The 26376-nt window shown below is 43.7% G+C and overlaps 2 protein-coding genes and 1 long non-coding RNA gene across 14 annotated transcripts in view; all 3 read left to right on the top strand.

The window, feature by feature from the left end:
- The window catches only part of sept5b (septin 5b), a 38055-nt gene extending 35195 nt beyond the window's left edge, over window positions 1-2860 (top strand). For 6 of the 7 annotated variants that reach the window (XM_031287917.2, XM_035991785.1, XM_035991783.1 and 3 more), the window contains 2 exons: window positions 2404-2503; window positions 2657-2860. In XM_031287917.2, coding sequence (XP_031143777.2) covers window positions 2404-2503; window positions 2657-2719 — 163 coding nt within the window. In that variant the 3' untranslated portion in view covers window positions 2720-2860. The remainder of the gene's footprint in view (window positions 1-2403; window positions 2504-2656) is intronic. The other variant, XM_031287919.2, reaches the window with a different exon arrangement.
- Window positions 2861-8374: 5514 nt separating this feature from the next.
- mctp1b (multiple C2 domains, transmembrane 1b) overlaps window positions 8375-26376 on the top strand; it is a 63409-nt gene continuing 45407 nt past the window's right edge. For 5 of the 6 annotated variants that reach the window (XM_031287831.2, XM_031287829.2, XM_035991758.1 and 2 more), the window contains exon 1: window positions 8375-9090. In XM_031287831.2, the coding sequence (XP_031143691.1) occupies window positions 8554-9090 (537 nt within the window). In that variant the 5' untranslated portion in view covers window positions 8375-8553. The remainder of the gene's footprint in view (window positions 9091-26376) is intronic. The other variant, XM_031287830.2, reaches the window with a different exon arrangement.
- Window positions 12011-21298, top strand: LOC118493114. Its single transcript, XR_004895076.1, has 3 exons — window positions 12011-12080; window positions 13066-13075; window positions 21287-21298. It is a non-coding gene; the product is annotated as an uncharacterized LOC118493114 (long non-coding RNA).

The raw sequence follows: 26376 nt of genomic DNA, 5'->3' as shown, positions 1-26376 counted from the left end.
GTGTCGGGTGATGAGTGCTCAAGTACTCAAACAGCACTAATTTAAACCAATCCCAATCGTCTTGGGTGGCGCTAAGTTTTGGACGCAGTGACGCTGGCTCTGCTAAATATTTAGTCTCAGGAAGGAACTTGTTTTGGTGGAACATTTGCACCCCACATAAGAAAACGCCACATCCAATATTAAATGAAGTTAACTGTTGACACCATACAGTAACGTGAGCTATTTAAATTAGCTGATACATGGTTAAACCTCATTGGCTCTTACCAGTGTATCTCCGTGTGTTCTTCGTCCACAGTAATCCCACCAATCGCTCCCAAAACGTCCCAGTTAGAGAGGAAATGATCTAAACATATTCTCTGTAAATCTTTACAATCATTCCCCCAAAGAACCAAGCAGACCTGCCTTGTTGCACGATGCAAATATTCTTCAAAACTTGACATTTTCAGCGTGCAGGTCACTAGCTCAGAGTTTGTTGTTGTTTCTCGTAGCTAAGGGAGTTTGAGAACGGCATCACACGGACGGCCAGATGTACGTGCATTTGCGAATGTAGCGTTATCAGCGCTGTGGTCAACCCGCAGAAAGCGCACGCTGTGATACTTCATCTTCTTCTGCTGTTCATCGGGTAATCGGCACCTTTCTCCGCCCACTATACCGTAAATTGCGCTGTAGCAAAGGGTTAAGTACTGGTGCTATGATACGGCTGATGATACTGGAACGGAATGTGAACGCTGAGTCTGAGATTCAATGTCATCTTTGATTTCTTCCAGTAACGGTAATATTGCATGGCTGCTTAATCTGTAACGCTTAAAGGTCCCATGGCATGAAAATTTCACTTTTGAGTTTTTTTTTAACATTAATATGAGTTCCCCCAGCCTGCCTATGGTCCCCCAGTGGCTAGAAATGGTGATAGGTGTAAACCGAGCCCTGGGTATCCTGCTCTGCCTTTGAGAAAATGAAAGCTCAGATAGGCCGATCTGGAATCTTCCCTTTATGACGTCATAAGGGGAAAGGTTACCTCCCCTTTCTCTGCTTTGCCCGTCCAGAGAATTTGGCCCACCCATGAGAGAGAGAGAGAGACATCATGGCTTGCAAACGAGCAAAGTGGCAGTTGGTCAAGGCCACACCCCCACCCTCCACCTTGCCCCTCTCTCTCCTCCTCAATAGCATTTAAAGCTACAGACACAGAAATGGTACATCCTAAGGAAAGCTCATTGTGGGACTGGCTCTAGTGGCTGTAATTCTGCACCAAGGCTGAATTTCAGGAAAGAGACTTCAGATACAGTATTAGGGGACCACTAAGGTCTATATAAAAGAGACTTCAGATTAAGTATCAGGGGACCACTAAGGTCTATATAAAAGAGACTTCAGATACAGTATTAGTGGACCACTAAGGTCTATATAAAGAGACTTCAGATACAGTATTAGAGGACCACTAAGGTCTATATAAAGAGACTTCAGATACAGTATTAGGGGACCACTAAGGTCTATATAAAAGAGACTTCAGATTAAGTATCAGGGGACCACTAAGGTCTATATAAAAGAGACTTCAGATACAGTATTAGGGGACCACTAAGGTCTATATAAAAGAGACTTCAGATACAGTATCAGGGGACCACTAAGGTCTATATAAAAGAGACTTCAGATACAGTATTAGGGGACCACTAAGGTCTATATAAAGAGACTTCAGATACAGTATTAGGGGACCACTAAGGTCTATATAAAAGAGACTTCAGATACAGTATTAGGGGACCACTAAGGCCTATTTAAAATTTATGTCATAGGACCTTTAATGATTTTGTGTTCACTCAACTGAAAAAGTGTGATCCTTGTGGTAAAAATCCTTTCAGCTCGTCTCCTTGGCCTATGTCTTCGTCTTGCTCGGACTACTGCTGCCATTGCACCAGGAGGCATATGCGAGGAAACCCGCTTCCTGGTTTACACCTGCTTTTTAGAGGCGGAGAATTTTCACCGCAAAATAGAGGCGCGCTTTCACAGCCGTTTTTTGTACATACAAAACCTCTGTAACCTTTGTACATACCTCGTCATGCTTTTACGCACACGTTGCGAAACAAATACGCCTGAAGTGGGCGCAAAAGCGTTAGTACATCTGGCCCTGAGAGCAGAAGGAGGGGGGCAAAGCCTGACATCTGGTGCGTCATGGCAGGCTTTTACTGGAAATGTACGTCCGTTGAGCCAAACTAGCCTGTGCAAATTGTCATGCAACATAATAATCCATGTTTTGTGAGCGTGTTGTGAAGAGGAAATGGAGAGGATTACTTGTTTAACTAACTTGCAAAAATTCAAGCCCGTGCCCGTTGATTTTTCAAGCCTGCAGTTTCAGGAACAAATGAAAAAAGGGTGACTTGCTGTTATCATCCTCCACGTTTGTCTCCTATCTTAAAGCAGGATGAATGCAGACCGGGTGGAGAGCCCCATCCCTCTCCTGCCGATGTCCGCATCGGACGTGGAGACGGAGAAACTCATCAAAAGGAAAGATGACGAAGTGAGTGGAAAAGAAAATCTGACAATATTGAATAATGCATTGCAGCAGGAATTACATAAGCATGTGTGTGATGTGAAATGATGACCCAAATGTTTTGTTATGTAAGCTGTCTCTTCATCCTCCTCCTGTCTTTTTTCTCCATCACCTCTGCAGCTGAGGAAGATGCAGCAGATGCTTCAGAAGATGCAGCAGCAGATGCATGACCACGACCTGTGACCTCTCGTGCTACTGATGTTACAGGAGACAAACCGGAACGAGAATTAAACATTTCAATCTTCACGAAATCCATTTCTCCAGGGGATGAGAGGAAGAATTATTCCGATATATTTACAGTCAATATTTCTCATGATTTAAAAATGAAAGGGCACAAAGAAAGAGTAGATGAGCAGCATGCTGGGAGGTGTAGTTCGACCTTACTTTAGTCATTTTTTCTTTCATTCAATAGTCATTAGCCAAGTGAGTCTAGGTAGGCAATAGAGAGTAGATTGCACTTTGTTACCTTTAGATCACAGTAGATTTCTACTTGAACATACTAAATGAGATAATGCACCATACCCTCAATTAATGTAATAGTTTATGCACTGATTGGGTGGGAACCTACTGTATGTGTGTGTGGAGCATCGAAATTAAATGGATAGAAAGGCCATTGAACTGTTTGCTGCCGTAAACTGTGTCACAGCTCGCAGGGGGGAGGGGAGCGGCCCAACGCAGCTCGGGAGACGATTTGTTAGTTGGCTAACGTTGGCTTACTAACTACGCCGCGCCCCTGGCCTGTCAGGTGATCATCTGCCAAAAAACTGATTGCTGTCCATGGTAGCGTGCGCAGCCTGTTAAAGCTGTATTGCCCAGTTAAAGCAACACTAAAGAACGTTTTCCGCTTCGGTCCCCCTACAGGTTGGAAGTGGAATTGTCCATTACCGCTGTCGTAATGTCTCATTATGTCTCATTCGAACTACAGATCAGCTACCCCATCTGGCAAACTTGCATAGTGCGGTTATAGCCAAAGTGCCGTTCACCCTGTGACGAGTTGATGAACCACTGAAACGATTTTGGAAACATTATTTTAAGGTACATTATTTTGGTGCAAGTTTGTCAGATCAGGTAGCAGATTTGTAGTTCGAATGAGACATAAGAATAATGGTAACGGTAACGGTAATGGACAATTTCGCTTCCGACGTGTAGGGGGACCGAAGCGGAAAAGTGCTTTAGTGTTGCTTTAATATGTATCCGCAGCTCACTTGGAAAACTGTGTGTTACTGGATGTATTGCTCCTCTAAAAACGGGTAAAAAGTTCTGTTTAGGCTATGATCTGTCAGATATAAGCCTCATGAATGAAATCAAGTCATTTTGAGGCAGAAACAACCTTTTAAACACAAGGTAGGAGCTGCAATCACTTTTTGGCAAGCGCAACCGTGTAGTTTATCGGTTGTATAGCCCCTTTAAAACGTTTTTTTCAACAGCTAAAAAGAGGAGCGCTCCTATGTTCCCACAGCCTTATGTTCCCACATTTCTCAGATTATTTTCCAAAATTACGCCCTATGTTCCCACATTTCCTTTTTCATAAATTTGGATCAGATTTGATCCCCCTTTCTCTTTAATTTGGTAGCCAATTACACCCAACCTATTATCCAGTATAATGGACCTCAGATGGAATGTAACCCTAACCCTAACATAGGGCTTAATTTTAAGAAAAATCTTAGAAATGTGGGAACATAGGGCTGATCCCCTAAAAAGTACTGGGTGGGCTGCGATCTGTCAGATATACGTAAGCCTCATGAATGAAATCAAATCATTTTGAGGCAGAAACGACCTTTCAGTGACCAGGTAGAAGTGGAAAAAATGACTTGATTGGTTGTGACCTAGCCATGGCAATGGTACACGTTAAAATAGCTGCCGCGCCGACATCCTGATACATTAATGGAAATGGAAATGGCCTCTCTATCAGTTTGATTTCTATGGTGTGGAGAGACCGCTGATGGTTTGCAACTTTGGTTTTTGCGGCATGTGGACAGTTAGTAACTCTAACCTCTAACTAAAGTGTGTGCATGTGTGTGTTTGTGTGTGTGTGTGTGTGTGTGTGTGTGTGTGTGTGTGTGTGTGTGTGTTTGTGTGTGTGCGTGTGTGTGCTTATTAAGGAATATCAGCATGATTATCAGAAAAGCCATGATAAATACAATCTTGTCCTTATATAAAACTTTTAACCATGAATTTTCTGGAACAATGTACTGCAGTGTACAATCACAAGGAAAGGAGGAAAGAAAAAATATGTAAAAGCAATCCTACAGTACACTAATTCTGGGTTTTTGTGTGTGTATAATATACAACAATCAGTATTACACACTATCCCATAGTTATTACGTGTTACAGATGTGATTTCAGTGACCATTTCAAATGTACACAAGCCTCCTGGTGCAGATACTAGTTAAGTATTTAACACTGTCCAAGCCCTACATACTTGCAGAGAAACAATTAAGATCCCAACAATGTATTAGCTTTATAATAATAATAGTAATAATAACTTTTGTTCATATAGCACTTTTTAAAACCGTGTTACTGAGTGCTTGGGATAAGTAACAGGGTTAAAAAAACTAAATAAAGTCTTTGTTTTCATCTAAAAGTGTCTGTTTTCTTATGTCAGTAAAGTGTAAAGTAAGTGAACGTGTGCGTTGACTTAGATAGATAGATAGATACTTTATTGATCCCCAAGCGGAAATTCAAGGTCCCAGTAGCTTACAGACATCACACATGACATACACATACATCATAAACAGGATGATAAAATGACAGATCCACATGAATATAAACAATAAAAGAAAAGATACTAAATAAAAAATCCACATGCAGTATGCATGGTGGGTAAGGTGCTCTATGAGAGGGGGTGTCATGGTGGTAGTGCAAATAAGTCCAATAGTGCAAGGATAAAGTCTAGAGACCAGCATTAAATATGGACAATATAAGAGAATAATGGCGTAAACCATGTGCCAGTGGACAGTCAGTACATAACTATTGTTATTAAGATAAGATAGACTTTATTAATCCCACACTGGGGAACATTTTTGTTGTTATAGGAGGTAGTGGAAGTGGTGGAGAGGGAGGAGAGGCAGACAGACTATGCAGAGAAGTCTCTCTCTCCTCTTCCCTTTCAACCAAGGTTTTGGATATTCACCTTTTTGTTTAATGTTATTTTTTTTTAATGACAAAATTGTCATGATTTTGTATATTTGAAAATATTTTTGTCTAAAGTTCTCACACAAATCCACTACAGTTAAAAGCCACCTCAAAAAGTCTATATGGTGAATATGTTTGCAAACAGTTGCTTATCTTTATACATTGAGCAGACATTATAAACAACATTGGCAATGGCAATACTTTTGAAAAACTATGCAACTTTTGCTGAAAGATGACCACGGTATACGTGCAGTTTAGTGTCTCAAATTCCCCCATACAATGTTCTTAATTATGAACCTGCTAAACCACCTGTGCTGTTTAACAGGTGTTTTATAGTAATTAATGTGCGTGTGAGAAGTTTGCCGCTCAAAAAGTCATTTATTAAGTAATTTTGTTCCAAATGTGCATTATTTACAAGCGATAAAATGGCAGGACGACCCCGTTCTTCGGAAACGATTGTGGCAAATGAGGCCAAATGTTTTCCCGGGCCAGCACTAATACACACATTTGCCACAATTTACCAAGGGGGTAAGCTTCGCTTTAGAGCTCGAGCCTCCTGTGGTGCCATTTTGATGCTATAAAACAATCACCCGCTGTTAGCATCCCATTGACTGCCATTCATTTTGACGTCACTTTGACAGCAAATAACTTTACATCTGAAGAATTTAAAGACTCTATTTGTCCATTGTTTATTTCTAAAGAAACACGACAATGTATAAAAGGCTCCATTACCTTGTACCTCACGTTATGGCTCCGTAGCAGACGTTTTTATAAAAATAGGCTAACAATTGTGTCATAACCACGAGACTTACTGTCGCATAGTAGAGGAATTACCGTATAGTACAGGAGAAGCTCTCAGGCAGTTTGGACTTCCATTAGCTGTTTAAGTTTAATTACTAATGTTAACTATCATTTTAGTGATCAATAATTAGCCTGTGTCTATGTTATCTCCTTACATATACCTACGCTCTCCGTCTCTGCAATATTGGGAATGATTGAGATTTCTCTTGGCACAGCTACCAGAAGACTTCCAACTTTCAGACACGTTGCTCACGTCACATCTACGTCTTCAAGCTCAGTTGGAGGCTGCTCAGTAACGCTCAGCGCTCACCGGAAAAGTTCTTCTAACATCCTTCACTGGTCTCCGTCCAGAGCAACGGGATCTGTTGGTCCATTCTATATTCAGTCTATGCAATTTACAGTGTGTAGCCTAAAGAAATCATGATAGGCCTACTACTTGCCTAACCTCCACCCCTCAAAACTCGTTTTAGGGATTCTGACTTCTACATGTGGTCATCGGTATACATGGGGTGGGAGGGGTTGCTGATGGCGCGGTGGATATGACACATGCCTTTGGTGTGGGAGATCTGGGTTAGATGCCCACAGGGATACATCAACCAATGTGTCCCTGAGCAAGACACTTAACCCCTAGTTGCTTCAGACCTCTGCAACCTCTGACATATATAGCAATTGTAAGTCGCTTTGGATAAAAGACATGTAATGTAATGTGACTTAGAGGCGTTCAGTCATAATCCGCAGATGGTAGCTTTATGGTAGCTTTGGGACACTAATAAACTAGCCTGTCTCAATAACACCCTCATCATTGGGACACTCAGTTTTTGGAAAATATTATATATTATATATTATATTTGGTACACTAAACTGCACGTATACCAATGACCACAGGAGAATGGTAAACCCAGTAGCACAAGTAGAGAAGAGTCATAAAATACTGACAGTTAACAGAAATGCATACTATTTTCTAGCTTAAGCTAACATAAGACACCATAAGCTTGAAGCTAACGTTACACAATCACTTCCAATGATGATTCGTTATTTTCACATCTTATACAGTAGGCCTTATTTTCCCAGTTTTTGCATAACAAAATAAGATTAAATTACTTTATTATTATTTTTAGAAAGCCTTTGGTCTTAGTGTTTTTTTGGAGTACACCCTTAATAAATACAAAGAGTTCACAGCTATGCTAGCAGCTCTTTGAGGCTGTTGCTTAGCAACAAGGGACTGTATGCTGAGCTAAATGCTAATGCCAGCGTGCTAACATGCTCACAGACAGTGATTATGCAGTTTTCATCACGTTTGAGTGACTGAGCACATTTCAGAGGTTGGAGGGGAAACGGCGCACTTTGTTTGTTTACTAGAAAGTTGTGTTTTCGGGGTGACAAGACGATATATTATAGTAAGTCTTAAAGCTGCGCTGCTGATATGGAAACATTTTGGATTTCAAGCCGACGAAAGAGGTGAGGCAGTTAGATAAGACAAGCCTAGTTAGCATGCTAACATTAGCTAATTAGCACAGCTGAGGCTGAGGGGAATGCTTTTAGTTTTACAGGTATTTGTACATAAATTCAAGTATTGACAAGTTAAAAATTGCACCTGATCTAAAGATGGAGCTAGTGTTAAGGGGCCATCAAATTATTATTAAAATAATAATTATTATTTTATCGTGAATGTACAAATGTTCGTATAATCTTTTAATTCTATCAGACCAAAATGGCGGGCCAACTGACCGTTAACTGACCAACTGACGGTCAAATGGTCGTTGCGATGGTGGAGGGGTGGGTTCCCAAACAGGTAACGTTAGGGCGCGCCCTGCACACACACACACACACACACACACACACACACACACACACACACACACACACACACACACACACACACACACACACACACACCTAAATATCTCGAGGAAAAAGGGGCTGGAAGACCCCCCCCGATTACCAGCGGGGAAGCCACGACATGTGTCCAGTGTTTGTGTGTTTTTCTCGGTGTAATGCAGCCGAGTAGGGTCAATACAGATTGCGGTAAGCGTTAAATCCGTCAGTGTGACCGTTTGTTTGGGCTCCGAGCAGACGCGGGAATGGAGCAAAGCGAAGGGGACGAGCATGAGAGCGGTTCCTCGTCCCAACAAAATACGATGTGGAAACAGTTTCAAGCCAAAGCCAAGCCGCTGCTCAGCCCCAAGCTGGGCTCCAGAGACCCCGAGGAGAAGAAGGAGAGGGGCATGTGGATGTTCAAGAAGATAAAATGGAAGGAAAACGTCGCGCTGGACCGGGTGATCTCCTCCTCGCAGCCCGACCTGCTCTTCTCCTCTCCGGTGGATGTGGAGACGAAGGAGGCTCAACTCTGCGGCAAAGCGGCCGGGAGCGGCCCAGGGAGCGGCCCCGGGCTCGGCAGGGAGAAGCTGCCGTTGCACAAGTCCGCCAGCCCAAAGAAGCCCACGGTGGCTCAACTGGTGCAGTCCCACCACAAGAGCTCTTCTCTCGGGTCAGCGTGCCTGGAGAGGCTGGCCGAACCACCGCGCGGCGGCGGCGGCGGCAACGAAGGAGGCGAAGGAGGCGAAGCGGCAGTTGCCGCAGCAACAGAAACACCGCTGGAGAGCAGCGATGAACAGCCGGTGAGCTCCTACCAGTCAGATATGGTGGTTTGGCCTTTTTATATAACAGTTGTCTGCAACGAAATGTCTCATTGATAATTGGATGACAGGTTATTGAATGTTAGGACACTTTTTTTAGGCAAGTTTCCGTGTGATCAGGGTTTAAAGTTAGCACAATTTACCAGCCAAATGCTGGTAAATTATGCAAGTGGCTGGTATATTTGCTTCACTCACCAGCCAAAACCCCCCCCCCAATGCTAGTCTATTGAGTGGCTGCTAAAATTTGAACACAAAGGTGAAAACAATGGCTTCAAAATAAACGGATATTAAAATCTCAGTTCTGCCTTTCTGCTGCTGTCAGTATTGTGATCAAATACAACAAATTGCTCGTTGAATTTAAAACAAATGACAGGAAAGTGAAGCCATCATGCGCAAAATGTAAATGATAACGGTTCAGCCGATAAAATACCTGTAATACTATATTATGATCCATACAGAAAGTTACAGGTTATCATTAATCTCAACGCTGTTCCCTCCTAGACAGAGGCAGGATATCTGTTCGCTCCTGCTTCCAGTCTTTATGCTAAACTAAGCTAAGCTAAGCTCTATCGGCTCCCACACTTACCGGACAGACATAAGATTAATATCAACCTTTTTATTTCTCATTTCACTCTTTGTAAGAAGGCATTAAAGCTTAATACCTAAAATATCCAACTTCTTAAATGAAATCTTGTATATAACTAGTATTATCAGTGTTGTTGGAAGGCGACGATAGGCTATAGGATATAGACGATAGGATATATAGATTTCCCAGCAGACACACAACAGGAAAAGCTCCAATGTTACTAATAACATTTAGGGTTTCCCCCAGTGAACTGCAAGCCTGGTGGCCCACCAGGCCTAAGTCTGCAATACCGTGAAACCGTGATATTTTTGCTGAAGGTTATATTACCGTGAGAATCTTATATCGACCCATGCCTATTCTGTTATCACAGAAACTATTGGGCTCTACATTTTTGGGCCCTATCTTACACCCGGCGCAGCCAAAAGCCCGACGCAAGTGTCTTTGCTAGTTTAAGACTGACCCAGTTGTCAATTTCCCGTCCAGCGCCCACGTCGTTTAAATAGCAAATGCACCTGCGCACCTGTGCGCCCATGGGCGTGCTGGTCTTACAGGGAGGTGTGTTCAGGTGCATTCTGGGCGTGCTGGTCTTACAGGGAGGTGTGTTCAGGTGCATTCTGGGCGTGCTGGTCTTACAGGGAGGTGTGTTCAGGTGCATTCTGGGCGTGCTGGTCTTACAGGGAGGTGTATTCAGGTGCATTCTGGGCGTTTAGAATCATGCACCCGGCGCACGGACCCTTTTTTTCCACCGTCAAACTAACAAAAGTGGATTTGGACACGCCCTAAACACACCTGCGCCAGGCGCTTCACGCCGTGCGCTTAGATCGTTAAAACAGGGCCCTTAAGCTGCCATCAGTCTATGACTGGCCCCAGTCGGGCCCTCGTCAAAGACAGACACTCGCCACCGGGCCTAACAACTTTTCTGGGGGAAACCCTGACGTTAACAATGGCTCTGTTTTATTCAACTGTCCCAGTAAGACACGACAGTGAACCAGCAGACTTTAAAACATCATTAATTTCCTTCACCAGAAACCGGACTATCAGCGCGTTAGATTATATGCTTCAGTTTAGTATTTCTTGAATGCTTTAGTTTCAGTTTATTAAAAGTATTTTTCACTGCTTATTTCCATCTTAGTTTACTATAATAACCCTGGTAAGTACAATTGCCAAATGTCTAATTATATTCAGGAGAGGCGGTGGTAGAGTGTTTTGGATAAGCTCAGCCTGTTGTAAATTATTTGGTCCGTCACCAGAAAGTGATTTACTGGAGAGAGATGTATATCAAGGAGGCAGACGCTGAGATAAAGATCTTTTAAGGAACAGAGAAAATGGCCTTCATGTCGGGAGATTGTGAGATAAAGATTTATTTTTGCAAGTCCCCATTACTGTCAGTGTGGTAGCAGACACTAGATGTCAAAAACGAATGAAGATGCATCCTGTAGATCCCTCGTGTGCAGTACAAAGACTGTATTTCTGTGTATTCACGTGTTCTTTTGGAGGGTTGGTCTTACAAGGAAAGAGATAAAATAACTGCCTTTGCCTGGAGCCATTGTTGTTTTTCCCTTAGGCTTCATGAGAAGCTCCGTGTCTCTACATGTACTGACCTGCGTGGGTCACATGTCAGGCTTTTGAGCCAGAGGCTGCAGGATTTGGCCTTTAAGAAAGAGTTCTGCTATGTGACTCATGCACTAAAACTCCCTCCGCAGTCCGCACACCAGTGTCCTTACGAATGATGTCAAACAGACAGCGAATACGAGTCACAAGTCAGTATCTCACAGGTTCAGATCAGACACAGGCACATAGACATTTTATAATGTGCACTATTGATTATTTATTTACCGTATCTTCCGGACTATAAGTCGCTCCGGAGTATAAGTCGCATCAGTCAAGAAATGCGTCATGAAGAGGAAAAAAACATATATAAGTCGCACTGGACTATAAGTCGCATTTATTTAGAAATTGATTTCACAAAATCCAAGACCAAGAACAGACATTTAATCTGGAAAGGCAAGTTATTCAACTACACAGTAACACAGAACAGCAGGCTGAATAGGTGTCCGGTATGTTAACTTAACACATTAACAGTTATTCAGCTACACAATAGCATAAAGAACATACCTGGGAGGCTGAATAGGCTAAATTAACAGCCAGCGAGTCCTACTCCTTGGTTCATGTCAGTCAGTATGAATTAACATTTAAAAACATGTTTAATTACTGTATATATATTTTGATATATAAGTCGCACCTGACTATAAGTCGCAGGACCAGCCAAACTATGAAAAAAAGTGTGACTTATAGTCCGGAAAATACGGTAATTATTTATTGATTCATCTTAGCTATTGGACTGATGATTGCATGTCACCACCATTGCTGCGTTGTTGTTGTTGTTGTTCAAGTTCTGTTGTCTGTATCCTCTTACGTCTTCAGTGTTGTTGGAATTTACTATTGTCTGTACTTAATGTTTAATGTGGCTCCCTTGAGTGCAAAACAAATTCCCCTCGGGGCAATAAAGGTTTCAGTCATTCACGGTGAACAGAGGTTATTGAGCACGGTGTGATTAAGAGCTGTATTGGTAGAGATGCTGTGGAACGGCTCTGTGATTGGCTATTGAATATGTGTCACTTGTTGAGTTTCCACTGTGTGGAGCAGCTGACTCGGGGAAAACATAAACGCTTGGGTGCTTTAAAGGCTAATAGCAAAAGTAAATAGCTGTGAGACTTTCTTTGTGTCTACCAGCTCATGTAGTATTCATCCTTGTCAAAGGATTTTAGCAGTATTATTATTAGTTCAGGGTATTTGTTCAGTCATTGCTTGCATGCACTGTTTCACTCGAAAAAGTACCCCCCCCCCCCCCCCCCGGGGGTATAAGCCTGGTTGGCAATCACTGGCCCAGTAGGCTAGTTGTAGTACGGTTGCTGACCAAACCAACCGTTAGGGCCCTATTTTAACGATCTAAGCGCACGGCGTGAAGCCCCTGGAGCAGGTGCGTTTAGGGCGTGTCCAAATCCACTTTTGCTAGTTTGACGGCAGAAAAAAGGGTCTGTGTGCCGGGTGCATGGTTCTAAAGGGTTGTACTTAGTGTCTTCATTAATCAGAGGTGTGTTTTGGGCTTAACATGCAATCAACCAATCAGAGATCATCTCCCATTCCCTTTAAAAGCCAGGCGCGTTTGGACCTTGGAGCATTGCTATTATGATGGAGGATTTGCACTGTAATATTTTTATTTGTAATCTTCTGCATATGTGTGTGTGCTGCTGTGCGTCCCTGTGTGTGTAACAAGCATAGTGTGCACGCTCTGTGCACGAGCCTAGGAGCATTTTACTAATGCTCTGTTAAAATAACAATGAAATGCTGCGTTATTGACTTTAGACCAGGTTTTTGTTGGTCAATGGCGCGATCACTTTCCGCTGCCTCAAGATAGCAATACGCCCAGAATGCACCTGAACACACCTCCCTGTAGGACCAGCACGCCCAGAATGCACCTGAACACACCTCCCTGTAAGACCAGCACGCCCAGAATGCACCTGAACGCACCTCCCTGTAAGACCAGCACGCCCAGAATGCACCTGAACACACCTCCCTTTAAGACCAGCAAGCCCAGAATGCACCTGAACACACCTCCCTGTAAGACCAGCACGCCCAGAATGCACCTGAACGCACCTGCCTGTAAGACCAGCACGCCCAGAATGCACCTGAACGCACCTCCCTGTAAGACCAGCACGCCCAGAATGCACCTGAACGCACCTCCCTGTAAGACCAGCACCCCCAGAATGCACCTGAACACACCTCCCTTTAAGACCAGCACGCCCAGAATGCACCTGAACACACCTCCCTGTAAGACCAGAATGCACCTGAACGCACCTGCCTGTAAGACCAGCACGCCCAGAATGCACCTGAACACACCTCCCTGTAAGACCAGCACGCCCAGAATGCACCTGAACACACCTCCCTGTAAGACCAGCACGCCCAGAATGCACCTGAACACACCTCCCTGTAAGACCAGCACGCCCAGAATGCACCTGAACGCACCTCCCTGTAAGACCAGCACGCCCAGAATGCACCTGAACGCACCTGCCTGTAAGACCAGCACGCCCAGAATGCACCTGAACACACCTCCCTTTAAGACCAGCAAGCCCAGAATGCACCTGAACACACCTCCCTGTAAGACCAGCACGCCCAGAATGCACCTGAACGCACCTGCCTGTAAGACCAGCACGCCCAGAATGCACCTGAACGCACCTCCCTGTAAGACCAGCACGCCCAGAATGCACCTGAACGCACCTCCCTGTAAGACCAGCACCCCCAGAATGCACCTGAACGCACCTGCCTGTAAGACCAGCACGCCCAGAATGCACCTGAACACACCTCCCTTTAAGACCAGCACGCCCAGAATGCACCTGAACACACCTCCCTGTAAGACCAGCACGCCCAGAATGCACCTGAACGCACCTGCCTGTAAGACCAGCACGCCCAGAATGCACCTGAACACACCTCCCTGTAAGACCAGCACGCCCAGAATGCACCTGAACGCACCTCCCTGTAAGACCAGCACGCCCAGAATGCACCTGAACGCACCTCCCTGTAAGACCAGCACGCCCAGAATGCACCTGAACACACCTCCCTGTAAGACCAGCACGCCCAGAATGCACCTGAACACACCTCCCTGTAAGACCAGCACGCCCAGAATGCACCTGAACGCACCTGCCTGTAAGACCAGCACGCCCAGAAAGCACCTGAACGCACCTCCCTCTAAGACCAGCACGCCCAGAATGCACCTGAACGCACCTGCCTGTAAGACCAGCACGCCCAGAATGCACCTGAACGCACCTCCCTGTAAGACCAGCACGCCCATGGGCCACAGATTGGCGCAGGTGCATTTGCTATTTAAACGACGTGGGCGCTGGACGGGAAATTGACAACTGGGTCAGTCTTAAACTAGCAAAGACACTTGCGTTGGCCTTTGCGCCGCGCTGCGCTGGGTGCAAGATAGGGCCTTAATGACAGTTCAATTGTATGAAAAACTTAAAAAAATATCCACTTCTATATAATGAATAGTAGTGCTGGTTATCACCAATGATTTCCCGAACCTAACTGATATAAATTTAGCTTGACTATAAAAGAGATTCTCAGAGAACTTCTGCTGTAAATTGTACAATCCAGAAGCAACCCTCAAATAGTTTTTATAATGCATCAAGTTAATGTTTATTATTATATTAACATAGTTAACACATATTAAAAGATAGATTTCTGGATTTTATGAATCAATATCAGATCACTTAAATAAACAGCGATTATAGGCAATATAGTTGCTCGATTTTAATTGGAGAATTGATTATTTTAACCCAGCCCTAATGAATAGTCTGGGTTTTCCCTAGCGTTGTGGACGACTTAGGCACATGTACAGTATTTGGCCGAGGGTTTAGGGGTCCATTCATTTCTGTTTTCTTTCGGGGTTGTTCTGGGTCTCTGTGGTCATTTGGCGTCTCTTTGTAGTCGATTTGTGTCTCTTTGTGGTAGTTTTGGGTCCCTTTTTCATATCATTTTGTAGCGTTATTCCAGTAGTCCAACTACAGTCATTAGATCTGAGAAAAGTCTTTTAGTTGGATTCATTCTTAGGGCTGAGGTGCTGCACCTAAACCTTTTTCACTTATTGTCGTATGTTGCTGGTTTTGTATTGTTTATTATTACTGTATGTTGTTGCTGTCTGTTATTTCTGTGTTCCTTTAATTGTAAAGTGCACTGAGACCATGTTTAAAGGTCCAGTGTGTAGCGTGTTTAGTTGTTCATTATCAAAATCTGTGTTGCCCGTTCACAAACTTGTCCTTTTTCATGAATATTTACCACCACCATCAATTCCAAGTATTTCTATTGGCTTGAAATTTTACATTTGCGTTTGCATGAACTGGGGTAGACGCTCCACATTCATGCTCCATCTTGAAATACGTTAGCCGGTAAGGGACATACAGGACATACTGCTCTGTCTTTCTCGTTTTCTCTGTCACATGATAAACTCACAGCTGCTGCTAATGCTGCTAATGGCTATCGTAGCTTCCCGGCCCCGGCAAGTTTGAAGAAGGAAACATGGAGGACCACGCGTATTCAAAATCCAAATTTCAGGAACAGGAGTCTTCCTGGTCTTCGCCCAGAAAAAGAAAAAGGATATTGAAAAGAGCAAGAGACCGGCTTTTTGAAGCGTGAAGGCTACCGTAGCTGTAATACGTACTTTGAACTGCGTGGTGTGAGAGATTTGATTGCTATATATGATCTCAACGCTAGATGGGAGAAATTCCCACACAATTTGATTATTTGATTGACCTAAACCTTATAATGTAGGGAAAACATAGTGTAGAGTTTATATGACAGGGCTGTTTGAGGACATCGGACCAAAAAGGTTGGGAATCACAGTTTTAGGACTGTGGACTGACCTTAAAAGAGTGTGTTACCTTAGTAGACTTGTGTCCGGCCGTGTCCTCTCATGTCACCCTTCAGTCCAGCCTGTCAGTCAGGCTTACTGCACCGCAGAAGGATTAAAGTCGAACCAACCGGCACAGTTCCTCCTCTTCCTCCCTCCCACTCACCTCTTGCTCCTTCCTTCATTCAGCTGTTAACACCGACTGCACCACAGGCCCTTTTCTCTGGATAAGTTAGTTTTTTCTTTCTGCCAAAGTAGAATTACCTCGGATGTATCCTCAGTTTCTCTCCCACATAGTTGCTCTATTTTTAAAGAATCCCCGCTGTGCTCTCCTCACACCGACACTGGATCTCTTTAAAAGCGAGGCCCCGGTGGCAGAGTCCCGTCTAGTGATTCGAGGGTTACTCCCCTGTGCCTCTTGGGATGACTCCTTTTCCCTCGCCTCCGCATGTCGACGGCGGCTGTCGGTGAGCATCATCACGCTGTGTTTGATCCCTGTCCAGATAATGTACGCTGTGGTCTGAAGATGCACAGAAGCTCTGTGTTTGTGTCTAGGGCTGCCTGCTACTAAGGATTATTTTCATTGTTGGATTAGTTGTTTGGTCTATAAAATGTCAGAAAAGGGTGAAAAATGTGCTTCCCAAAGCTCAAGATGACATCCTGAAATGGCTTGTTTTGTCCACACAACTCAAAGATATTCAGTAGGGCTGTTAAAATTGGCCAGAAATGACATTGCACATTATGTCCATATGGACGGACAGACAGACAGAGAGAGAGACAGACGCACAGACAGAGAGAGAGAGAGACAGACAGACACACAGACAGGCAGAGAGAGACAGACAGACACACAGACATACAGACACACAGGCACACACACACACACACACACACACACACACACACACACACACACACAGACAGACAGACAGGCAGAGAGAGATACAGACAGACAGGCAGAGAGAGAGACAGACAGACAGACACACACACAGACAGACAGACAGACAGACAGGCAGAGAGAGAGACAGACACACACACACACACAGACAGACAGACAGACAAGAGGGCAAACCAATACAACAGGAGACATAACTACTTGTGTAACGTTAGTGCTGTCCCCCTCTCTCTCTCTCTTTGGACTGTGCAGGAGACAAGACGTGACTCAGCGAATTACACCGGCGTACACGGAGCCGTTCGTAATTTGGTCATAAACAACCGAGTCTCTCTCTTGCTGTTCCTTGAATCTCTCGCTGTCTCTGCGGTTAAAGATTTACGTTAGCGTCTCGTTATTCACATACAGTTAAAGAAATGGACCAAGTGATCCCATAGATTTCAACGGAGACCAGTGAAGGATATTAGAAGTCTCTTTTCCGGTGATGGCTGAGCGTTACTGAGCAGCCTCCAACTGAGCTTGAAGACGTAGATGTGACGTGAGCAACCTGTCTGAAAGTTGGAAGTCTTCTGGTAGCTGTGCCAAGAGAAATCTCAATCATTCCCAATCTAGCAGAGACGGAGAGCGTAGGTATATGTAAGGAGATAACATAGACACAGGCTAATTATTGATCACTAAAATGATAGTTAACATTAGTAATTAAACTTAAACAGCTAATGGAAGTCCAAACTGCCTGAGAGCTTCTCCTGTACTATACGGTAATTCCTCTACTATGAGACAGTAAGTCTCGTGGTTATGACCCAATCGTTAGCCTATTTTTATAAAAACGTCTGCTACGGAGCCATAACGTGAGCTACAAGGTAATGGAGCCTTTTATACATTGTCGTGTTTCTTTAGAAATAAACAACGGACAAATAGAGTCTTTAAACTCTTCAGATGTAAAGTTATTCTCTGTCAAAGTGACGTCAAACTGAATGGCACTGAGTGCTTGTTAGCATCAAAATGGCGCCACAGGAGCTACGCGTTGTGGAGAGCGGCTAACCCCCTTGGTTCTTCGCCCTCGTTGTTTGTTTACTTCCGGTACCAACAGCCGTGTGATTGAACGTCATCAACGCGCCCCACTCGCTCGCTGTGAACTCTCTTGCATCTTCCCGACCAGCTCAATCTGACTTTTTTACTCTCATAATATTTTAATATACATTTCCATATTTGAATGTCTGTTTCTTTTTACTGTTTGAATGTTCAATATATTTGATTTTAGAATATTTGATGACAGCCTTAATATTCAGTTTAATGTCACCTAGTCACATTTAAGGAATCAGAGACTTTTTTTCATAGAAAATGACTCAAACAGATTAATTTATTATCAAAATAGTTGATGTGTACTTTTACTTTTGGCATTTTAGGTATATTTGCTAATACTTACTTTACTTTAAGTAACATTTTGAATGCATGACATTTACTTGAGTATTTCTACACTGTGGTATTACCACTTTTACTTCAGTAAAGATCCAAGTATTTCTTTCACCTCTGTATGTATAAACATAGTTTCAGAAAAAGAATAGGCAGAATTAAAGTGTGTCATACCAAACAGTCTTGACTTTGAGGTGAATTTTAGGCTACATTTACATTGCTACGTTTTGGTTTTTAAGCTGAGTTTGAGCTAAAAGCTATCTCCGTGCACACAAGTGTTTTTACTCTTTAATCTCTGTTAAAACTAACATGTCATCTCATCAACGTTCTCGTAAACTGGGTATAAACAGGAGGCAGCATGTATACTCCGCGCGTTGCTGGTAGTTGCCATGGTAACGTCAGTATCTTAGTCTCAGACCGTTGAGACTGCAACACAACCCCGCAGATTCCAAACCAAAACGGGTCAGAAGTGTTTCCAAATGTCTCCGGTTTAGGGGATCGGAAACACCAGAGCAGGGGGAATGAGAGGGGGGAACACCAGAGCAGGGGGAATGAGAGGGGGGAACACCAGAGCAGGGGGAATGAGAGGGGGGAACACCAGAGCAGGGGGAATGAGAGGGGGGAACACCAGAGCAGGGGGAATGAGAGGGGGGAACACCAGAGCAGGGGGAATGAGAGGGGGGAACACCAGAGCAGGGGGAATGAGAGGGGGGAACACCAGAGCAGGGGGAATGAGAGGAGGAAACACCAGAGCAGCCTGTCTTTTGTATATATACAAAAGACAAGTTTCCTTTTTTTTCAGTACACAGCAATAATAAATATTTACTATTGCTGTTTACTAAGTATTTCTTACTAAGTATTTCTTAACCGATTACTCGATTAATCGATGGAATAATCGGTAGAATACTCTATTACTAAAATAATCGATAGCAGCAGCCCTAAAAAGCAACATCAATATATAAGAAAAGGATACCCTAAAAAAAGTAACTAAATAATGAGATGTATATGAAAACTTCAGTAGGAATATAATGAAGAATCAGAAACTGTCCTCTAATATCAAATGGAGACAAAAGACAAAACAGGAAATGGATGCAAGACGTTTTATAACTGTCATTTCACAACCTTTATTGGTCAACGCATCCTGTCATTAGGTTTCAGAAAGAGGTTGCCTCTGCTGGAGTTGGAAGCTTCCTCTTCCTTTCATTAACAGTATTGATCGGCACGGTCTGTATTAATGTTAATGGGCCCTCGAGGTTGGAGCATGGTGTCTCTCTGTTGACGTGAAGAAGATGTATGTTACTCTCACGTGACGTTTCCAGCTCTCCTGAGAGTTTTTATTGACTTTATTTTCTAGCTTTCCTCGCTGGCGTCTATCAAGTGTAATCTTCTCTTGTCTGTAGTTATGTGCTTCTTGACTGACAACGTTGGTATTGGGTTACTGGTCACGGGGAAAATGTAAAAAAGTAGAGCTGAAAAGATTTGCATATTCATTAATTTAATTCAATTAAATTTTCAGTTCAATTTTATTTATAGTATCAAATCATAACAAGAGTTATCTCGAGACACTTTACAGATAGAGTAGGTCTAGACCAAACTCTGTAGTTTACGAAGCCCCAACTATTGCAGTGGTTGCCTCAAGATCAAGCATTAGCAGGAGCTATTGCGACAGTGGCGAGGAAAAACTCCCTTTTTTGTTAGGAAGAAACCTCGGACAGACCCAGACTCTTGGTAGGCGGTGTCTGACGGCACCGGTTGGGGGTGTGATGAATGGTGGCAATAATAGTCATAATAAAGACGGTGGAACAGTGACCACAATGGTAGTCGTAGTAGTTCATGTCATAGTAGGACACAGCAGGGCGTTATGGGGTGTAGCGTGGCACAGCAGCCTGGGTGGACGCGGTTGGAAGCAGCAGGACGCAGTCGGGCACTGCGTGGAATCGCAGAGCGTAGCAGGGTGTAGTAGGTCCATAGCGACAGCTGCACCCAAGACCCCGGTGTAGGTGCCACCCTATTCCAAGGCGATATTCTGGGTGAAGAAGAAACATAGGGACTCCGGGGAGAAAACTCCCCAGAGCTAGGTTAGTAACAAGCATTTCTGGGACTAAGATGCACACAAAAGGAGACAAGTGAAAAGAGAGAAGAGGGAGCAGTTCATTGTGTCCTTGGAAGGAAGGAAGTTCCTCAGCAGCAGTATGGAGTTATAATAGCATAACTAAGAGAGGCAGGCGAAACAGAGGGGCATTTAAAGGTGCAGTAGGTAAGACTTATAGAAATAACTTTCTGTCATATTTTCTGAAACTGACCCTATGTTCCAGTAGAACTACATGAAGCAGGTCATTTAAAAAATAATCCAGCTCCTCTGGCTCCACCTACAGCCTGTAGTGGGATTTGCAAAAATCCACAGCTCCCTGTTCAGATGCACCATTCAGGGCCAGGGGAGGTGTCTAACTGTTCAGATGCACCAATCAGGGCCAGGGGAGGTGTCTAACTGTTCAGATGCACCAATCAATGGCCAGGGGAGGTGTCTAACTGTTCAGATGCACCAATCAATGGCCAGGGGAGGTGTCTAACTGTTCAGATGCACCAATCAGGGCCAGGAGGGGGTGTCTAACTGTTGAGATGCACCAATCAATGGCCAGGGGAGGTGTCTAACTGTTCAGATGCACCAATCAGGGCCAGGAGGGGGTGTCTAACTGTTGAGATGCACCAATCAATGGCCAGGGGAGGTGTCTAACTGTTCAGATGCACCAATCAGGGCCAGGGGAGGTGTCTAACTGCGTGTCAATCACTGCTCATACACACGCATTCATTCTCCCTTGTGGGGGGAGGGGCTTAGGAGACCATTTTGGGCTTTAGCAGAAAGGGGGGAGGGACTGAGAAGTTGTCGATGTTCAGATTCTTTGGCTAAGTCCTGGATCTTCACAATCCTACCTACAGCACCTTTCATGAATTTAATAACCAAGTAATTGTTTCACTCATTTTTCAAGCAAAAATGCAAAATATTGGCTGATTGTCTTTGTCATATAAACAAAAAAATTGGGAGTTTTTAAACATGTTGAAGGAAAAACATTTGAATATGTTCCTTTTGGCTCAGGGACATTTTTCACTATGAGTAATCAATTAATCAATAAAATAGGCAGATTAATCGTTAATGAAAACCAATCTCAGCTGCAGCCCTAAAACAAAGATAGCTGACGTCACGGCCATCTTGATTATCTGGCCAAATTGGTGCTAAAATGTTTGATCACCTCGTACGAAAGTGTTTGACCAACCGCTGTGTTAACCAGGGAGGAAGTGTGTAATTCAAGATGCTATTGAGTTGCATTATGGGAAATGTAGGATTAAGTGTTGAACCCCATTATAGTGAATAGAAGTCAGGATATCTTGGTCTCTGCTGCTTTGATGTTGACCGTTTTTTAAAATCTTTCTCCACCATCCTGATACTCAATCACAGTGCCTTGCTCAATGGTAAAGGCAAGAGCCTTTCTTATACCAAACATGTTACTGTGTTACAGCCTCACAGAGCTGCTGGCATGGCTGTAAGAAATTATAGACATTTAAATAATGAGGAAATAATTTCTTGCTTAACAATTAATCAAAAAAACAAAAGATTATTGTCCGGTTAATCAGTACTGAAAATAATCTAACAGACAGAAGACTAAAGCCTTGGCTGTGTTCACAGATGTGTGTGTGTGTGTGTGTGTGTGTGTGTGTGTGTGTAAACATAAATACACACTCCTAAAATAAGTTGGCATCAGTGTAGCTGATGGGATTGTGTGTGCTATTCTCAGTTTGGTGCTTTGTGACCTGTTTTACTGCCACAGGGACAGTTAATCCTCTCTGAGCAGCTTGTTAACTCTGTTACGGTTACTCCCGTCATGTAAACTCGGCCTCGGACTAAGGTTGTGGGAGTTCTGGTTAAGCTGAGACTCTTTGTTTCTGTGCCATGATGAAGCAGTCAAATCTACGTCAACTTCAGGAGTATTGGTAATACTCCCTGGCCACAAGTCAGCTTGTTAGAGCCATACTTACAACTGTGACTGGTGCACTTTAAAGAGAACTTGATGATATACATTAGAGCCCTGCATGGGACTGTTTTCTTCATCCCGCTCCCGGCGAATTTCTGACCATTACCGCCCGCACCCGCAAAATGTGTGTTACTCTCCCTCCCGCTCCTGCAATGTGTACGTCCACTCCTGCCCGCACCCGCAAAACTCTGAGAATGTATGCCCGCACAATAATAGAGATGCATTGATGTTGTGTCTTCTCCTGTCCCGCATGAGAAAACACGTCATTTTATAGGAAGAAGATGCAGGCAAAGAAGGCAGGTGCTTGCTGCTGTTAGACGGGGAAGAAGGAGCAGAGGATGAGGGAGAGAGGAGAGGGAGAGAGGGGGAGGAAGGAGCCGAGGATGAGGGAGAGAGGAGAGGGAGAGAGGGGGAGGAAGGAGCCGAGGATGAGGGAGAGAGGAGAGGGAGAGAGGGGGAGGAAGGAGCCGAGGATGAGGGAGAGAGGAGAGGGAGCGGGCGGACGGTGGACGGAGCCTTGGCTCGGAGCTCCCCCGTCCTGGGAGGCTCAGACACGCTGGTGTCTGCTCATAGATGGCCTATACAGTATATACTCAGTCAGTATATATGTATATCTATGGTTTCTGCTGGCGTGGGGGGGTTCCAGGCTACATCCCGATCCCGCAGTGTTTTTTTTTAGCCGCCCGCGGCGGGACCCAATGCAAATGCAGCCCTCTAATATACATTTCCTCTAATTTATCTTTCTCAAAACAAAGGAGAAAAGACAACAAATGCAGGAGGCGGACCTCATTGTCTGCTGCCTCTGTGTCTGCAACCTTTAAAGCCATCACAGGTTAAAGGAACAGTTCTTAGTTAAATACACTTCATTGCTTTGTTTTTGAGAGTAAATGCCGATTTATATTTCTGTGTTAAATCAACACTGTTGCTACGTACGTATGTAGGTTGAGACACGGACCCTACGCCATAGCCTGACGTGCACCTCTCAGAAAATGTAACTACACGTCGCTCGGCTGTGGCTTGGGAGCGTTGCATTTCCCCCGACTCATTTCCTGGTTCTCCTTCTTCATGAGAAAGGAGAACCAAAGGAGAGGGTTAACTTTTCCTGCTACAGATTTCAAATGGTCAGAAAGAACAGGGGAGACACTTTGTTTCTCTCACTATGACTCTAGAGTCACTACTCGCTCCGAAGATAATCACAGTCACTCTCTCACTCACTCTATCATACACACACACACACACACGCACGCACGCACACACACACACACACACACACACACACACACACACACACACACACACACACACACACACACACACACACACACACGCACACGTATTGACCCAGTCAGATTTGACCTGCTAATAGATCCGGAGGGAAAACCCATAAACATCCATCAGGTTATACTGATGCTGTATATTAACGCACAAGTATAAACTTCAGGCCACTTGCGTAGGCTACGGCGAAAGCTCTTCGTGGAGCCTCCGCACAACTATTAATCAGACTTAAGGTGGCAGAATCAATATCAATCATGCCTAACAGGCAATGAGCCTAGCCTAGCATAATAATTGAATTTGCTGGCCCTGTTTGAAGTGAGAAAATACACCACTATGGCACAGTTATTAATACGTTTTATCTTGTTAATTTAATCTTAAACAGAAATGTAAAAATGTTAAGAGTCATGTCTGGGCGGATGGATAAAGTGTTGTTACACCACATAACTCCTCTTAGAACCACAACATGTTGTAACATGTCTGTCTGTGTACAGATTAAACAAATGAGATACAGAAACCTGTTAATCAGTAATCTTCGGAGGTGTTGGTAGATGTAATTCTTTAAACTTAGAACAGAGCTAGGTTAGCTGTTTCCTTCTGCTTCCAGTCTTTATGCTAAGCTAGGCTAATAGCATCCAGGTGCTCCAGCTCTCCACCTAACACCCAAGCTGTGTTGGGAACCGTTCCCTCAATCACTCACTCACTATTCCCTATAAAGTCTTTGTTAAAAACAGACCTTCTCATACGTCCCGGAAACCAACCGAGCACCCAGGAGGAGAGTAAAAGGTAGTGGTGCACGATATATCGGCCGCCGATATAATATCGCCCGATATGGTCATTTTTTTAACACATCAGTATCGGTTCGATGTCAAATTATATATAATTTCAATCAGGAGAGACTCTGTTGCAGATATGCAAACATTTATTAATAAGCTATAACCAAGTAAGTACAAACATAATATTTTTTGGAGATTAGACTCCATTGTAAAGGGGTATCTATACAATTCTAATGTTTAGGAAAACCAAAACATATCCCCCAATGGAATCTAGACACTGGTGGTGGTGAGAAAAATCCGTAGACGTAAAACGAGTCGTCGGCCGGGAGAAGACCGAGAACACCGTCGAATATGCGTGGAGGTAGAAGGGGAGGAGGCTGGTCGCACCCTCGTCTGAAAATACAACTGACAGAAGCAGGAGAGAGAACAGATTTAAAACATGGTAGTCATGCTGTGATTGGTTAGAACGTACGTGCCCGATTCTAATTGGTATACAGAACCGTAACACCCACCTACCAGCTGATCAGTTAAAGAGAAGAGAGATAACGCAATTGAAGTCTCCCTGACAGAATTTACGCTGAGCTACATAATATAAATATAAATTTTTTTCTTCTGAAAATCTGATGACAGTCATATTTTGCACACAGGTAAAGGTGCCCAATATCAGTCATTTCGGAAAATAAATCACAAAAGTAAAAAAAAAAAAAAAATGCATTTTGGAAAATAGTTCTTTATTTGATTATCATAAAAATGTGTTTTCTATACAGAGTATAAGTCGCATCAAAAAATGCGTCATGAAGAGGAAAAAAACATATATAAGTCGCACTGGACTATAAGTCGCATTTATTTAGAAATTGATTTCACAAAATCCAAGACCAAGAACAGACATTTAATCTGGAAAGGCAAGTTATTCAACTACACAGTAGCACACAGAACAAGGGGCTGAATACGGTAGGTGTCCGGTATGTTAACGTAACACATTAACAGTTATTCAACTATACAACAGAATACAGAACAACTACCAGGGCGTGGAGACGTAACTGCACCGTTGACGTGCATCTACATCTGTGGACTCGTTCCTCCAGCTCTGGCCATCTTGCTTTCAGCGCGCGACTAGCTTTCTTTGTTTCCTTCATTGCAGTAAGAGTCACCTTTTCGCCAGTCCCTCACAAGTTTCTCTCTCACTCCAAACTTTCTTTCTGCTGCTCGATTACCGTTTTCGGCTGCATATTTCACTACCTGCAGTCACCTGCAGTTTCTTTTCTTTCTCAGTTGTCTTTAGGAGCAGCATATAGTTGTCACAAGCCTAGAGCGCCCTCTGGCGGCTTTAGACGGTAATGTTTTCAGCATGAAATAACATTTAAAAACGTGAAATTATAAATATTTTGATATATAAGTCGCACCTGACTATAAGTCGCAGGACCAGCCAAAGTATGAAAAAAAGTGCGACTTATAGTCCGGAAAATACGGTATATATGTTGCATGTTACACTTCCACTGCTCATTGTTCGCCTTTTCTAAAATATTAGAAACACTAAAGCAGAACCAGATAATCCGAGACGTTATAAATTTGGTGTTGCTCCATTATTTCTGAGAGCAGAAGTGTCTGGGAGTTTCGCATATTCTGTCCAATTAACAAGCGGCCATTTCCACCGCGACGTCTGTTTACAGTGTTTGGTGCGTTTGACAAAGTGCAGTGTGAACGCAAACAGTGTTGCAACTTCATGTTGTGAATTAACAGGTTTTATTCAAAGTACTCAAGTTTCAAGTCCAGGTTTCCAGGGTGGAGAAAAGGTCAGGTGGATACCGGGAAGGAGCAAGTCCGTCAGAGAGAGAGAGAGACAGTAGGCTGGCTAGCAGAGGGGTCCAGTGGTGGTGGTTCTGGTCTGGTGTATG

Source organism: Sander lucioperca, chromosome 14 (genome assembly GCF_008315115.2).
Source record: "Sander lucioperca isolate FBNREF2018 chromosome 14, SLUC_FBN_1.2, whole genome shotgun sequence".
Lineage (NCBI taxonomy): Eukaryota > Metazoa > Chordata > Actinopteri > Perciformes > Percidae > Sander > Sander lucioperca.
The sequence above is the reverse complement of the archived record's forward strand: the minus strand, read 5'-3'. Positions and strand labels throughout refer to the sequence as shown.